Source organism: Canis lupus, chromosome 9, assembly GCF_011100685.1.
Source record: "Canis lupus familiaris isolate Mischka breed German Shepherd chromosome 9, alternate assembly UU_Cfam_GSD_1.0, whole genome shotgun sequence".
Lineage (NCBI taxonomy): Eukaryota > Metazoa > Chordata > Mammalia > Carnivora > Canidae > Canis > Canis lupus.
In genome coordinates, this window is record NC_049230.1 from 52,283,470 (window position 1) to 52,299,317 (window position 15,848).

Below are 15,848 nucleotides of genomic sequence, written 5' to 3' on the forward strand. Positions count from 1 at the left end.
ATGTTCTTAATGTTAATTTGTGGATTCGCTCTGAACTCCCTTCTGCTGTTTTAGAACCATTGGCTGAGTGAACGTTTTCCAAGAGTCTTTTCAGATCTAAACTGTGTTTCATGGAATCGAGTATTTGGTGCTTAAATAATGTATAAATCCAGTTGGACAGGATCTGCCTGTCAGTTTTATTAACTTTGACCTTTTTTCCCATTATAAAGATGGTTCGGTAAATATTTAATGGGCCCCTTATAGATCTTGACAGTTGGAGCTGTGTTCCTGGAAACTGGGATACGTATATATGATCAACCAATGTCGCTTAATCACTATGAGTCAGCTTTGGAGGGCAGATATTGTTTTTTGGGAGAGAGGAGTCCTTCCCTCTCCGTGTACTCTTAGAGGTGCAGTGTATGTTGAGACTGCCCAAGATGGTAGAAGTTTTAACGGAACCCTTTAATAGACAGCCCCTCGCACGCATTTCTGCTCTTTGGGGTTTTTTGTTTGAGCAAATGATCAAAATGATGCCAGGTACGCAAAATCACCCTGCCACTCTGCATAGTTAGCAGGACTCTTCCACTCAAAGAGTCAGCAGGGCCAGAATGGCTGAGCTTGCATGGACCCTAATAAGATACAAAGAAGAAGGAGAGCCAAAAGGAGAGACGATTCCTTGAGCCAGGAGGGGACCCCTGCCAAGCTGTCTTTCCCTTTAATTCCATAAAGCCCCATGCATATTGCACTCATTGCAAATTCTGGTGGGGAAGATCGAAACCCAAGTCGCTGACATTTTGAAACATTGTCTTTCAAACTTGTACTGTCCCTTGCTTACATTGATTTCCCATTTAAGAAATCTGTAGGAGAAAAACAAATTTGAGCAAAATTCATTGGTCTAAGATGAGTTGTATAAAGCCAAATTATGCCCCCCCTTTCCACCCTGAGAAGAGGTCCATTTTTATTATGAATGTGATACATCTTTGTCTTGTATTGTGCAGCCATAAGGCTCCCACAGCAAATTGACCAAGTAAATCAAGAGCCTGTTAAAAAGCAATATGGATGCTCCAAACACAGACATTTCGGTCTTACTGGGTCACTGGAGATCTTCATTTTTATGGCCACTTTCAAGAAGTAGATCATTTCAGTTGGTTCTGTTTTCTTGCACTTTGTATTTGTATGCAGGCCACTGGCTTTAAGTGAGGCCATTTATTTTTTCAAAACATTATTACCCTTTGCGTGCATGGCCCAGTCCCTTTGATATGGTGGTCACCAGTTTCATTACCATGAACTGTAATGTAGCTGACTCTGCAAAGGAAATCTATGCCTTGGAAGAGCATTTTGAAAAGAAATTGATTCAGAGCTTCAGAGTGAATTACTATTTGTATGTTTAGTTAATTCTAAATAAATGTTTGAAGGACCTTGCCTAATTTGAGAAGGGAAGGAGAAACATATTGGATGTTATAAATGGTCTCAATCCAGATTCTTAGCTTGGCATTTTCATATTTGAATGTTTTATTTACATCTGTTCAGAATTGGGATACCTTTCAAGGATAATTTTACTATTGAGAAATTGATGACAACTCTTAAGATCTAAAATACAAAAGTATGGGATTAAAAAAGGAAGATAGCAGTCATTGTCAGATGTCAGATTGGATATAACCTTCACTTGGCAAAGAGTAAGAAAGATGAGTTATATTTTAAAACAAAAGATCCTGAATGGTAGCAGTTATGGGGGGAGGGCAGGCTGACTGCAGTGGGACACAAGGGGACTTTCTGCAGTGATGGACATTATCTGTACCTTGATTGGGGTGGCAGTTTCACAGTTATCATAAGTCATCAAATTATACACTTAAAATGTGTGCCTTTGATTTTATGTAAATTGTAACTCAAATGAGGTGGATTTTTTTTATTTTTTATTTTTTTAATTTTTATTTATTTATGATAGTCACAGAGAGAGAAAGAGAGAGAGGCAGAGACATAGGCAGAGGGAGAAGCAGGCTCCATGCACCGGAAGCCCGATGTGGGATTCGATCCCGGGTCTCCAGGATCGCGCCCTGGGCCAAAGGCAGGCGCCAAACCGCTGCGCCACCCAGGGATCCCGATTTTTTTTTATTGTTAAGTCCTGTTGGATTTAGAATTAGGCAGTGTTACTTCTCTTTCCCAATAGCGAAATGGAGGTCTAGAGAAGTAAAATGATGTGTCCTGAGTAACTTTGAAGCTCGGCAGTTTGTCTAGAACAAAGCAAAGGATGCAGGCCTAGAGCTCACTTGAGAGTATTTTGGTGCTTCCCTGGACTGTATTGTTCCAGCTACGTATGTATAGAGTGTAATGAACTTTTCCATCCAGTTCTCTTCAGTGAGCCTATATCCATTTGTATGTTTTGTTGTAAGATATACTCAGGAGCTTATTCTTTTTTTTTTTTTTTTTTTTATAGGAGCTTATTCTTAAGATACTTGTATCTTCAGCACTGAAGACAATGGCCCAGTGGTTCCAAATGTTGAGGCTCTCAACACAGTGTGTTTCATATGTTTATGATAGACCATATCATGCTCCAAGTTAATGCAGTAGACTACCCAGTTATGTGGTTTTTATTATAAGCAAGAGTTCCCAGAACTAATACTAATGAAAGTAATGAAAAATATGGGATGCCCGGGTGGCTCAGCGGTTGGGCACCTGCCCCTGGCTCAGGGCATGATCCGCGGTCTCGGGATCGAGTCCCACATCAGGCTCCCTGCTTGGAGCCTGCTTCTCCCTCTGCCTACGTCTCTGCCTCTCTCTCTCTGTGTCTTTCATGAATAAATAAATAAAATCTAAAAAAAAAAAAAGAAAGAAAGTAGTGAAAAATAAAGAAGGAAGTAAAAGTTACTTAAGTTCTGCTACTTAGGAATATACTGTTAACATTTTAATTTTTTTAAGATTTTATTTATTTTAGAGAGAGAGAGGGAGAGAGACAGCACAAATGGGAGGGGTAAGGGGGAGAGAAAGAGAGAGAGAGAGGATCCCAAGCAGATACCCTGCTGAGTGTGGAGTCAATGTGAGCCTTGATCTCATGACCCTGAAAATCAGCTGAGCCAAAATCAAGATTCACATACTTAACCCACTAAGCCACCCAGATACCCCTATTACTGTTAACATTTTAGAGACTGTCTTTTTAAGTGTCTCTCCATTTATAATGTAACCTGGTTTGTTTTTTATTCAACAAAATGATGTCATAAATTTCTTTCCACATCTTAACCAAGTTCCCAGTTATTGTTGGGCATTAGGTTGTCCCTGGTTCATCATTATGTAATGCTGTGATGAACAACCTTGTCCACGCTGCTTTTCCTATCACAAATACATTCCTTAAAGCAAAATGTTAGCTGCTGCATTTGCAGTGATTTAAAATGTTCTAAGGGGGTAAGATATATCAAGTATTGATAGTTTTATATCCCTTGGCCTGTGTTTACCAAATGGTATTTTTCTTCCCCTTTTGTTTTGTTTCTCTGTGCAGTTGCAGTACCATGCAGGTTTGGCGTCTGGCCTTTTGAATCAACAGTCCTTGAAACGTTCTGCTAACCAGATGGGAGTATCTGCTAAACGTAGACCGAAGGCTCAGCCCACGACTCTTGTCTTACCACCTCAGTGAGTAATGGGTTTGAAACAATTATTTTGTCCTGGGGAAACTCTCCTTGGTGCTTATTTTTGGCTAATGGAAAGTTATTTTTTTGTGAAATTGTTCTTTCTTTTGGAAAGGTATCTGCTAAGATTAGAAACCCAGCATGCAGGTAACATATTTTGCATAGATCTTAAGTGAAGTAGTTATGATGTGGTTCATAATTGACATATTTTGTTTGTGACTTTTCCACCCAGGATTTAAAGATACCATAGCTTTTTCTTTATTTCCTTGTCACATCCCCAAAGTTGGCAGAGCATAAATACAATTGTCCTTATTTAACCGAAGAGACAGTGGAGGAGCCCATTTTGATAATCTGTAGGCCACCTAGAGAATCCGGGGAGCAGGGATTAGAGTCGTGCTAGGCTCACTTACTCTTTTAAACTCAGAAACTATGAGCCCTCTTTTTTCCTAGTAGAAGAGAAAAGAAATACTGTAAGGTTCAGAAATGTTACAGCTTGGTGATTGTTTTCACGTGTGCACACCACCACATAGCTCCATCCAGATTAGAACACGTGGCCACTGCTTCCAGAATCTCAGGAGGGCTCCTCCCCATGTTCCCAGTCTGTACGTGCTGCCTCCCGACCCAGGTTTAGCAGTGTTCCACTTTCTTTGAATGATTAATTTTACCTGTTCTTTAACTTCATATAAATGGAATCACACAATCTTTTGTCATCAGCTCTTTTTCACTCAGCATAATGTCTGTTATATTCATCCACGTTGTTTATTCTGTTTTGTTGCTGTGTAATACTCTTTTGAATATGCCACAAGTGAGTCATCCATTTATCTGTTTGGTTATTTTGTGCTCGAAGCCCTGGTAGATGAAGGCCAAGGCTCACTCCATGTGGAATCAGAAATGTGAACACACCAGTCTTTGCTGATAGCTACTTTGTGAGTGTGCACGCTCCCCTGAGAGAGGCAGTACTCCCAAACGGCTTGGCTGGGACTTTAAGCACATTCCCTAGATTGGCCTGCCCTCTTGTTGTACCCTCTTTTGGTTCCATCCTCAGTTACAAACTACAGTTCACACCTTAAACAAAGCAGGGGTCACGGGCACAGTGGAAGATCTATGTATAACTCTTGGTGCCCTCCAAACTTAACTACTAATAGTCTAATAGTGACTGGAAGCCTAGAGATAAAATAATTGCTTAACATATATTTTATATATTAAATGTTTTTATACTCTTTTCTTACAGTAAATTAGCCTAGAAAAAAGAAAATGTTATTAGGAAAATTATAAGGAAGAGAAAATACATTTACAGTACTGTACTGAAAAAAAAAAAGTCATGTATAAGTGGACCCATGCACCTCCAAACTCTGTTGTTCAAGGATTAGCTATACTTTTTAAAAATTCCAGTCCAGAAGAGTGTTTCCAGGTGAGACTCAATTGTTTGCCTTTATGCAAAATCCCATTTATTTTCTCTTTTATTAGCACATATTGTACCTACTGTCTGCCAGGCACTGTCCTAGGCTGTGGGGATACACTCATGAGCAACACAAATGTGGTCCCATCTTGCTGAAGTTTTTGTTTGCTGGGGGATTTAAAAGACTTAAAAAGCACCCCTAAACAAATTAACAAATTAATATAATAATTTCTGGTTATGATTAGTGCTTAGAAAGGAACATATAGGGTGGTAAGAGATGGGGTTGGGGAAACTGCATAAATTGGGTAGTTCAAGAAGGCCTCTCCAAGGAGGTGACGTTAGGTGGAGAGAGGCCAGTGGAGGGAGAGCTGGGAGGTCCCAGGGGGTGTCTCTGGGGATCTTTCCCCTCGCCGCTGGATACTTGCACCACCATTTCTTTGATTTTTCAGGTTTTCTTCACGATTAACATTTGCTTCCAGGATAAGATGAACATAACCAGTTGGCCTTCACAAGTTATTTTCTGCCTGGTGGATGCACAGGTGTACTTTTTTCAGGCACTTTGAGTGATGCAAGGCTGAGAGTTTTCACTCTTTGGTAGGAAACTTCTGAAGGAACAGTGTCTGTTGTATCCCATATGTTGGTTTGGTGATCCTGCAGATCTCCAACTTTCAGCTCTCCAAAGTCTAATGGGCCTTGTAACTTGTCATTTTCCCTGCGTGTATTGTCTACTGAGGTAAGATGTTTGGTGAGAAGTGAAAGACTTTCTAATGGTCCCATAAGACTGGAGCCAAAAAGTGTTTGTTACTAGCTCTCTCTTGACAAAAGTCAGCTCTTAGTCCATCTGTTCGCCATTTGTTCATTTGCATTGGCTTGAAACCTGTTTACAGGTGACATGCTATTATGAGGACACTTAGAAACTATTTTAAGCACCGAGGCAATCAACAGACTCTGTTCTTGTGCCAAAAAAAGGGAGGTGTTCACAACTGTCATTATAAATTTATAATAAATCACTCAAAATACTTAGTTTCAAAGAGAAAAGTGGTTACCATGTCCTAAGAATACAACATCGAAATGATTTCCTATACTTAGCCTGTTTCCTGTGAAAATTGACTGCTGCCTTTTCACATCATTGAGCCTTTAGGGTTCACGCTGCCCTGGATCCCTTCAGAGACCTGTCCAGTAGGCAGGATCTATATAGCTAAAGGGCATTCAGGGCGCTTTTATGGAGCACCTACTACGTGATACTTACTTTGTTAGAGTCAGGAATAGAAATACCACTAAGACATAGCTGCTAAACTCTGAATCATAAAAAAAAATTTCAATTAAAATATAGGTCACTAGTAATATATACTTTTTGCAGACTGTGAACAAACCAAAGATGACAAAAAAGGAAAACATAGTAATACTGTCACACTGAGAAAGTTATTGCTAAGGTTTTGGTGGATATTATTCTCTACCCTCTCTGCGTATATAATGTTTAAAAACAAGAAGGAACCTCCAAAAAGGACTGTATTGTAAAGTATCACATCTCAATATTTATTGAATGTAGTTTTTAGACTTGAAGGTAGTGTGATTTTATCTATGGAACATTTAAATTTGCACATTAATCAGCTCTGTTATAGTTGTGTTCTGTAGAACACTGCTAATTACAAAATCTTTATTACAGGCATGACATGACCATAAACTAACTTTGTCATTAAGGAAATCCCTTATAAAACAACACCCAAACCCTCTAGGAATGCTGCATTAGTCATCTTGTGCTGCGTAACAGATCGCCCTAAAACATGGTGGTTTACAACAGTAAACATAATTTCTTACATTTGCCATGGATCAGGAATCTGAGAGTAGCTTGGCTGGGTGGTTTTGGCTCATTCTCTCATAAAATTGCAATCAGGTATCAGCCAGAAATGCATCATCTGAAGGTTGGACTGAGGTTTGAAGGTCTTGTCCAGGGCGGCTCGTTCACATGGCAGGCAGGCAGGCAAGCCCCACAGGAGGCTTGAGTACCCTTATGACCTGGTGGGGACTTCTCCCAGACAAGCCATCTAAGAGAGTGAGAGCCAGGCAGAGCTGGTCCGTTTTATGACCTTAGCCTCCAGGGACAGAGCATCTGTTCCACCCCATCCTGTTGGTGAGAAGTGAGTCACTAAGTCTGACTGATGCTCCAGGGGAGGGGACAAGGCTTTCCCTTTTGAAGGAAGGATTGTCAGAGAATTAGTGGCTGTTATTTTGAAGCCATCACTCTTGCCGATGAGGAGAGTCATCACATAGAGGGAAGAATAGCTGAACCCATAAGCCCCATGTACTTAGTTATTCAGCAAATATTTACTCAGGGCCAACAAGTGTTTGGTTCTGTGCACTGTACTGGGGATTTGGAGAAGAATAAGATAGAATTTTGACTTTCTGGAAGCTCTGAGCAGAAACAGAGGAACAAACAAGTAGCAAGAATCCTAGTAATGTGTGCCAAGTCCTAATGGCATGATCCTGAAGTCCTGGAGAAGGCCCATGGGCAGGGTGCTGAGGAGGGACCCTCCACTTAGGGAGGCTTACCCAAACTTACCCTGAATTTGTCACTGCCAGGTGAAGAATGGAGGCTTTACTTTAGTAAGAGAGCTCAATGCTTTCTTACATAGGCTTATAGGATTCTAAGGAAAGAGTTTCCTCCAGTGGAGGACCAGGGCTGGGCTCCATACTCACCCTGTTGATACAGTGACAGATGGGTTTCTGTATTGGCTTGTGTCAGCATTTGGATGGCAGTAAGACTATTGCAACAAAACCAATGGCTCTGCCTAAGTGTGCTGAGACCACAGGCATGGCAAGAATGCAGGAGATTTGTACAGTGTGTTTGTTTTCAAAATGCAGTTGGCTTTAACAGTAGTGGTCTTTGAAGATTCTGATTTTCCCTTGAGTTCCCATAGGATTAGTGATTCGTGGGATTAATGATTCATATCTTTCTCCTCCAAAGAAGCTTGTAAGGAGACAAAGATGTTCATGATGAAAGATCTTTTATCACGCGTTAGCATTCAGAGGGCACTGACAAAGCGACCTCACTTCTGTGATGCCCGAATGTTCATGTTGAGTCCATTGCAGAAAAGGCCCTGTCATTTTCAGAAAGGAGTTGTGTCCCTTCTTCCTGTGTAAATGTTATCAGGCTTTTGACCCTTGTAAGATTAAGATCAGCTGAGAGTGGCTGTCTTACTTGGTTGATCTAGAAGTTACATATTGAGGTATCTGTGTATTTAATAGGTGTCAGGATGTGGCCATGTTTACTTGTGCTCTCTTAGTGGTCTCAACTTCATGACACATTGTTCAGTGCGCTTTTGTGGTAACATGGGATACAGGTTTTAATCCACATCTGCAAGCCGAATGGCCTGGCACACCTGGTGGTGGCCTAATGAAGTGCTGGCTCTCAGTGACAGGGAGGCAAGAGAATAGTTACGTGTTCTTATTTTGCACATCAAGATGATCGATCTCACTTAGATTCGAGGGGAGAAATTGTTCTACACAAAGGTTATTTTTAAAAGTATTACCCAGTTCCCTAGAAGTTGTGTAGACCAGCGGTTTCTTTTGTGTCACATTATCCTTCGTGAAAAGGTCCAACCTGCTAAATTAAGGGCACTTTTCATAGGGTACCTTTCCTCTAGTCACTTGGGAGGCACTGCGTCCATGCTCCCAGCCAGGGACAGCCCTTCCTCTTGCCCACTAGGTCCACGCTGTCAGCTACTCCAAGCCCTTTATCAACTTCTCTCCTTTCTGTCCCACACCATCAGGATTTCCCTGTCTCGGGTTTATTCATGGGAGTACGCAAACCCGCTTACCCAAACCCGCCTCCTATGGGAATACCTGGTTTATAATCCACATCTTACAGCTCCCGCCTCCTCTCTCCTCTTGACAGTGGAACTCCTGGAAAGAGTTGACCAAATAGTTCTCTCCAATTTCTCCATCAGGCCACCACCGTCCTAATTTCTATACCTATACCCTAGTCTTACCTTTTCTAGAACTCCACATAAATGGAGTCATGTGGAACATGTTTTCTTTTGCTCAGAGTGATGTTTTGATGATTCATTTATGTTGTGTCAGTGGTTCATTCCATTTTATTGCTGATTGGTGTTCCTTACTGTTCATTGGCATCTTCCAGTACCATCTCCTCAACATGTTGCATCTGTTTCAGTATTAACTCCTACCTTTCAGAGCGAAGGGAGTCTTCATACCCCTGGTCTTAGATGACCTGCCTCAGGTTTGAGTAACAAAAGCAACACAAAAACAGCATGCAGGGACAAATGTTGCTGGAAAGAAATTCAGGAGATAGCAGGGATAATGACACGGCATGTACACCTAGGGGTGCAAGTGTTGGAACAACAGATTGCCTTTGGTAGGGCCTCTAATTTGGCTATGGGAATTTATCGGATAGAGGCTCATTTTCTGCCCCCACTTAGTACACTAATTCCCAGAAATATCATCAACTTGAGATTACACACGGTGCTTATACACATGATTGAATTCTTTCCAGGGTGTGTGGTAAATGCTGCTCCTGTTCTTGAAAGGCAGAGGCTGTGTTGTCTTTTGCTTAATGTGAAACTGACAGGAATCACGGAGAGCAGAGCAGTGGCATAAATCTCTCCTTGGCGATAGTGATGAAGGAGGGTGGGAGCTTCTTGTGGTCATTGATGTTTAAACTGAGCAAGGTGAATGTTTGCCAGGGTGAAGTGCAGTAAACCCAGAGCCTCTTCCTGTAGCTTCTTGGCCATTGTGTCATTATCTTTTCTGTTGCTGATTTTCAAGACTTTTTTTTTTAACATGTTTTTTTCCCTCAGCCACACAGATAATGAAGCTCTGGGTTTCTGTAGTTGCTTGTGCCATTACGAAAATCTTGATGTAGATGTTTGAGTCATGACTATGGATGTGATTCCTTTCAGGGATCTGATTTTCTTCCTGATTACTTCCACTTTGGTTCGCCTCATGAGGATCTTGATATTTTGTTGAGGGCAGAATTTGGTTAATATGTTGATATTAAATTCTTCAACATAAACAAAGATGGGAGCCCTGAGCAAGAATATTTGGCATCTCTTCTTACTGGAGTTTAGTTTGCCTCTGAGCGGACCAACAGTTAGTAAACCACGAGCGAGGAGCACACTGGTTCATTGCCATGAGCTTTAGAAACGCACAGCATTGTGTTCTGAACTCCTTTCTCCAGGGATGCTCATTCCGCAGGCTGACTCTTCCTGAGCTTGGGCGGGTGAGCAGAGCAAGTGTGCTGCCTGTATGGAGTATCCCTGAAAGGAGGTAGAGAACTTGGCGGTTGTGAATTTCCCGAGTTTTGGAAAAGTCATCAAAACTTGGGTAGGAACTCACTAAATCCTTCTTTCCCCTACCGGCACGTATTAAGTAACAATATTCATTAAATACCACTGAGAGGCTGTGTAATAAAGAAATAATCCCAGGCCTTGGTGGCTGTAACTCTCCAGAAGAGTTGAAATTGAGAATATAATTAAAGATTAAAACATTGTTTGCATTCTAGAACATGGAGAAATCTTTGTCTCCATTGCGGGACCATATTAATAAGGAAGAGATCAGTTTCCAATAACCAGCCTGGCAGAAGCTCATTTATTCACGTCAGTCGTGTCGAAGCCCTCTGACTCAGTGCTGCTTTTGCCTTTTCCCTACAAGCCTGGTGCCGCCTCAGGAACGGTGAGAGGTCCTGGCCCCATCCCAGAAAAATATACCCACATCTCTCCGGGGGTCTTGAGCTTGGACAGGAATATGTATACAGGAGGGGTTACCGGCACAGGGATCTTCGCTCCCATAATTCGTTGTCTCCCCCTGTTTGGTCCACAGTTATTTTCAGTGTCTTACTTATAGTTTTCCATATGAAGGTTAAAAGGCTGGTGGAAATGAGTGTGTCTGCCTCTTGTAAGCTTTTGTAATTGTGACTAGGAAACTGGGGAGAACACGGCAGGCCAGCTGGACAGTGATGAAGAGAAGCCCCCTGTGGCCCAAGCTCCATGGAGCCAGCCTGCCCTGCTGGCCTCAGAGTCCAGGCCTTACCCAATTGCATTATAAAAGTGTAACTGCCCAAGCACCATTTCATTTGCTCCCTCTGCTTTCTTGTTGCTGTTCACATTTGTTTTCCATTTGCCTTGAAATAGAATCAAAAGGCATTTTGAGGCCAGTGGTGTAGAGCCGTCCTCCTATGTGTCTGCACAGTTGCCTTGTTCGCCTCGCTCTCCTCGCACTCCTCGCTCTTCAGAGTCTCTCATTTAGGGGCTCAGAGGAGACACCCTCAGAAATAGTCCTTGCAGTGTCCTTTCTCACGTGTGCTTATGGGCTCCTGCTGTTGGCAGGTAGAGAAGGGAAGTGTGTCTGTCAGTATGTCACTGACGGGGGACAGAAAAATGGGATCCAGTGACTGGGTAGGAAGAAACCTTCAGCTCAGAACTGCTGTGACATTTGACTTTGTGGCTCTTCCATGGCATTTGCCACTCATTGTCTGCCATGTGTTTTGGTTAGACTGGAAACTCCTTGGGAGCCAGGGCTCCCTCCCCTTTCCTGCTTGGGCTTGTCTCAGGCACTGAGGGCTGAACAAACCAGTCCTACAAGCTAGTGCTCCTCAGGGCTACCCCCACCCCCACCCCCACTGCTGGCTGATAAGGCTGAGAGCATCTTTCTACAAGATGTTTACTGCTCATGGTACTTAGTAAATTGGAAGTGTAAAGCTTGGGTATTTAAAAGGCTGGGAACCAGGTGCCATTTGGACCGACAGAAATATCTTGGCCGGGAGTGGGGGGAGGATTTGGAGGTGCTGATCTGGCCCTGCTGAGTGAGGATGGATAAGATTGGCTCCGGAGGCTCGGGCAGCAAGCAGGATCTGAAAGCCAGGCAGAGGCCTTGCAGCATGTGTCCGCAGGGAGTGGAGGGACCTGGGGGCTCATGAGCAGGGGCCGGTGTTTGGAAGGTGGTATATTAGGAAGATTAATCAAGTAGCAGAATGCAGATAAATATGGTAGTCTTTTGTAGCTGTTTAAAAGATAATTGGTTCATGTTACTTATCTTTTATCCCCTCTCTTCGGGCAGGAGAAAAATCTCTGGGAGAAATAAACGAGGAATCCCTCATAAATATTAATGTAAAAATCTGTCTATGGAGAATAAATATAGGGACATTTTGTTTTAAATGCTCCCTGTCGCTGTGCTTCATTAGCATATATGTTGTAAAAGATCCTTCTCTCCCCTTGAGAGAACCATATTTAGTTCTACTAATAGCCATGCACTGAAATCTGTACCATGTCAGGATTGTCATCCTTTTGATGGACAGAACTACTTTGCTGTCTTGGTTTAGCCAGAGGGTTCCCATACTCAGAAGTGTTGGCCTATGGCAGGAAGCCAGTAGGAAGTCCTGGATCCTGTCTTATTAGCTAGACCCTCCGTCTGGGCCTTTGCTTTATGCTGTCTGGTCCCCTCCTGTGTCTGTATGTACGTACATGTGTATGTACAAGTGCACGTGCGTTTGTGTGAGTGTGTATGTTTATACTTTTTATATTATAAGCATTGACCAAACACTTTCTATGGGCTGGGTGTTCATTTGATCAGGCTACAACTCTGAAAGTGCAGAAGTCATGCTGTCCATAAACAGGAGAAACAAAGTGAGTTCTGTTTGAAGCATGTTAAGTTGGAGGAACTCATAGGTCTTGAGTGAAATGATATGAGGGACTTGTGTCTCCATTCCCCCCTTTCTCAGAAAGGGAATGGGGATGGGGGTGAGGAGAACATGATAAAACTAGCTACCAATCTTTGAAACTGGGGGAAGAGAATATAATACTGTTGATGAGTTCATTATACTGTTTTATCTACTTTTATATGTATTCGAACATTTTCACAATGAATGATTTTAAAATATACATCTGCAACTTGCATTGTTGTTGGAGAAATAGTTTTGGTAATCTGTTCCTTAGGGGTGGTAGGAGAAGTCTCAAGAGTGGATAGAATCTGCCCGGGATTGAGGAGGGAATCCGGGTGGAGGTCGGTTGGGGAGGAGCCAGGGAGGAGCCCTTCCACCCCATCCTCCCTGTCTGTCTTGGTGGCACTTCAGCCCCTTACTGCCTGGTTCTAGTCCTGGCCTCACTCTCAGCTCCTCTGTCTGTGTTTATCTCAGACCTAGTGTGACATAAACTAGAATTTAAGTCTCAGTGTCTTCCACAGATACTGAATCAAAGAGAAATTGTATAAAATAGAAAACTATAATAAAGAACTTGGCCATTAAGCACCCAGTCAAATGTGGCAGCCTACAGCATCAGTTTGAAAATTATATTTCGTTGTATCCGCTAATTGCATTTCTCCTTTCCAAGGTGATTTTTTTCCAGGAAGACAGCTGTCTAGTGTGGTTATGACATCACTCTGACCATTACTGGTGAAGGAAGAGAAGAAATGGGTGGTTGTGTAGTACAGCTCATCACATATAAGCTGGATCTTTTTTTTCCCTCTTTGGATTTTTAAAATCCATTTTTGCCTAACAAAGAGCCAGAGTCTCAGGATTGGTAATATTTCGTACTATGTCACTCCCATCTAATGTGCTTTTGGGAACTGAAACTGTTTTTCTTTGTGTGTGTGTGTGTGTGTGTGTGTGTGTGTGTGTGTTTTAAGTCTTTCTGTTCTTTCTTAATAGAAAGTCATTTTGGTGGTCTCTTTTTCGTTGTCTCTCTCTGCCATGTAGGCTATTAGTAGCCCATAGATTTTGGTCCAGAAAGTCTCTATTTAGGGTTATAAGTGATCAAGAAGCCGTGAGCCAGATTCTCTGTTCACCTATGCTGAAATCTGTTTTATGAGCTCTAACAAGTACAGTGACCTCAGTAAGCTGAGAACAGGCTTGAGTAGGAAATGGCTTTGTCTCTTAGCTTGAGGCTCGTAGGGCAGGGTGGACTTTGATCTGGTGACACTAGTCCCTCTGATAGTCCTCATTCAGGAATTTTTAATAAGAAAATGTGAAAAAAAAAAACTGTTTTTAGCTCAGATTATACTTTCTTCTAGCTTCCTGAGATGCTAGGTGTATCATCTCCCCAAGTTTGTGTCATCTTTCTGTTTGGAAGCAGCTTCTCAACCTAGATTAAGCTCTGAGCTCAAGCCCGCTAGTCCTTAGGATGAGCCATTGAGGTCGGTTCTCACTCTGGGGACATTCTGCTAGCCGGGTGGTATAGGCATACCTCCGGGATACTGCAGGTTTGGTTCTAGACCACTACAATATAAGAATATTGTAATAAAGTGAATCAAATGAAAATTCTGGTTTTCCAGTTCATATAAAAATTATGTTTACACTATACTGTAGTTCCATTAAGTGTGTGCTAGCATTATTACCTAAGAACAGTGCACATACCTTAATTTAAAAATACTTTATTGCTAAAGAATGCTACCTATTATCTGAGCTTTCGTGAGTTGTAATCACTGATCACAAATTGCCGTAATGAATATAATGTTAATGAAAAAGCTTGAAGTATTGCAAGAGCTAACAAAATGTGATATAGAGACGTGGAGTAAATGCTGCTGGAAAAATGGCGCTGATAAGCTTGCTTAATGCAGGGTTGCCACTAACTTTCAATTTAGAAAAAGTACAGTCAAGTGCAGTCAAACGAGGTATGCCTGTAGTAGACTAGATGGATTCCCAAGCAGAAGGACCAGCCAGCCACATGTGGGGACTCCACCCTTCTCCAGAGATGAGGGGACCTTTCAAGCAGTGAGTGATTCCTAGCCTGGGCTGCACATTACAATCAAATGGGGAACTCTTTGTGGTGCAAGGCCCCATCATTGATACATTTAAACAGCTCCCAGGAGGATTCCTATTTGCATCTGAGATTCAGAACCACTGCTTCAGGAGGGGTGTAAGGGACATTCCAGGGATGGGGGGTATCTTCGTACTATGTCATGTACCCAATGATGGGTACTATGAGAACCATCATCAGAACACCTCTAGGACAAGGGGAGTGACTGTTGTGGGGAGACTTGGCAGAGCGTATTGCTTATGGCTTAATGCCACAGATGGGAACCTGCTAGAATTTAAAACTCAGAAGATGGTGGAGCCTAACTTGGTTGCTTCCTCATCAGCTCCTAGATGCAACCAGTGCTGCCAGTGTGTGTCCCTGACCAGTTTAAGCCCGTGACCCTTTGGTCCACAGAAAAGACAGACTGGAGATAATTTTACTTTTCCTCTTTGGGTAGATTTTTAATTTTATATCGTGGTTTGGTCCCTCTCATTAAATTAGTATCTCTAAGCATGTTGCATTGTCGTTGAAGACATTTTTCAATTTATTTATGTAAATCAGAACCGTACATTTCAGTTCGTTGCAAATCTGATGTGTAGTCTTCTTGTGTTACATTTTCTAACAGCTTTGTTGCACGTGTTTAAAGCATATAGAACTTGACATATGTGTATACCTGTGAAATCATTGCCCTACTTACCATTATCAAGATAATGAACATTTTCTTAACCCCCAACATTTCTTTTTTTTTTTTTTTAAAGATTTTATTTATTTATTCATGAGAATACACAGAGAGGAGAGAGAGAGGCAGAGGCACACGCAGAGGGAGAAGCAGGCTCCATGCAGGGAGCCCGATGTGGGACTCGATCCCGGGACTCCAGGATCACGGCCTGGGCCAAAGGCAGGCGCCAAACCGCTGTGCCACCCAGGGATCCCCCCGCAAAATTTCTTTATGCCCTTCTATGATTCCTGCTCATTCCACAGCTCCATCCCCAGGTAACTAACTACTGGGCTGCTTTTGTCAACTATAGATTAGCTTGCATTTTCTAGAAGTTTATATAAATGGAATCATACAGTATATACTTCTTTTAATGCTACTTTTTTACTCAGCAT

At 42.2% G+C, this 15,848-nt stretch overlaps 1 protein-coding gene across 4 annotated transcripts in view; it reads left to right on the forward strand.

The window, feature by feature from the left end:
* Nucleotides 1–15,848, forward strand: part of MED27 (mediator complex subunit 27) — a 203,912-nt gene that overhangs the window by 63,651 nt on the left and 124,413 nt on the right. For all 4 annotated transcript variants that reach the window (XR_005364883.1, XM_038548959.1, XM_038548958.1 and 1 more), the window contains exon 3: nucleotides 3,470–3,600. Coding sequence is in view for 3 of the 4 variants with exons in the window: in XM_038548959.1 (XP_038404887.1) it covers nucleotides 3,470–3,600 (131 nt within the window). In the remaining variant the exon portion in view is untranslated. The remainder of the gene's footprint in view (nucleotides 1–3,469; nucleotides 3,601–15,848) is intronic.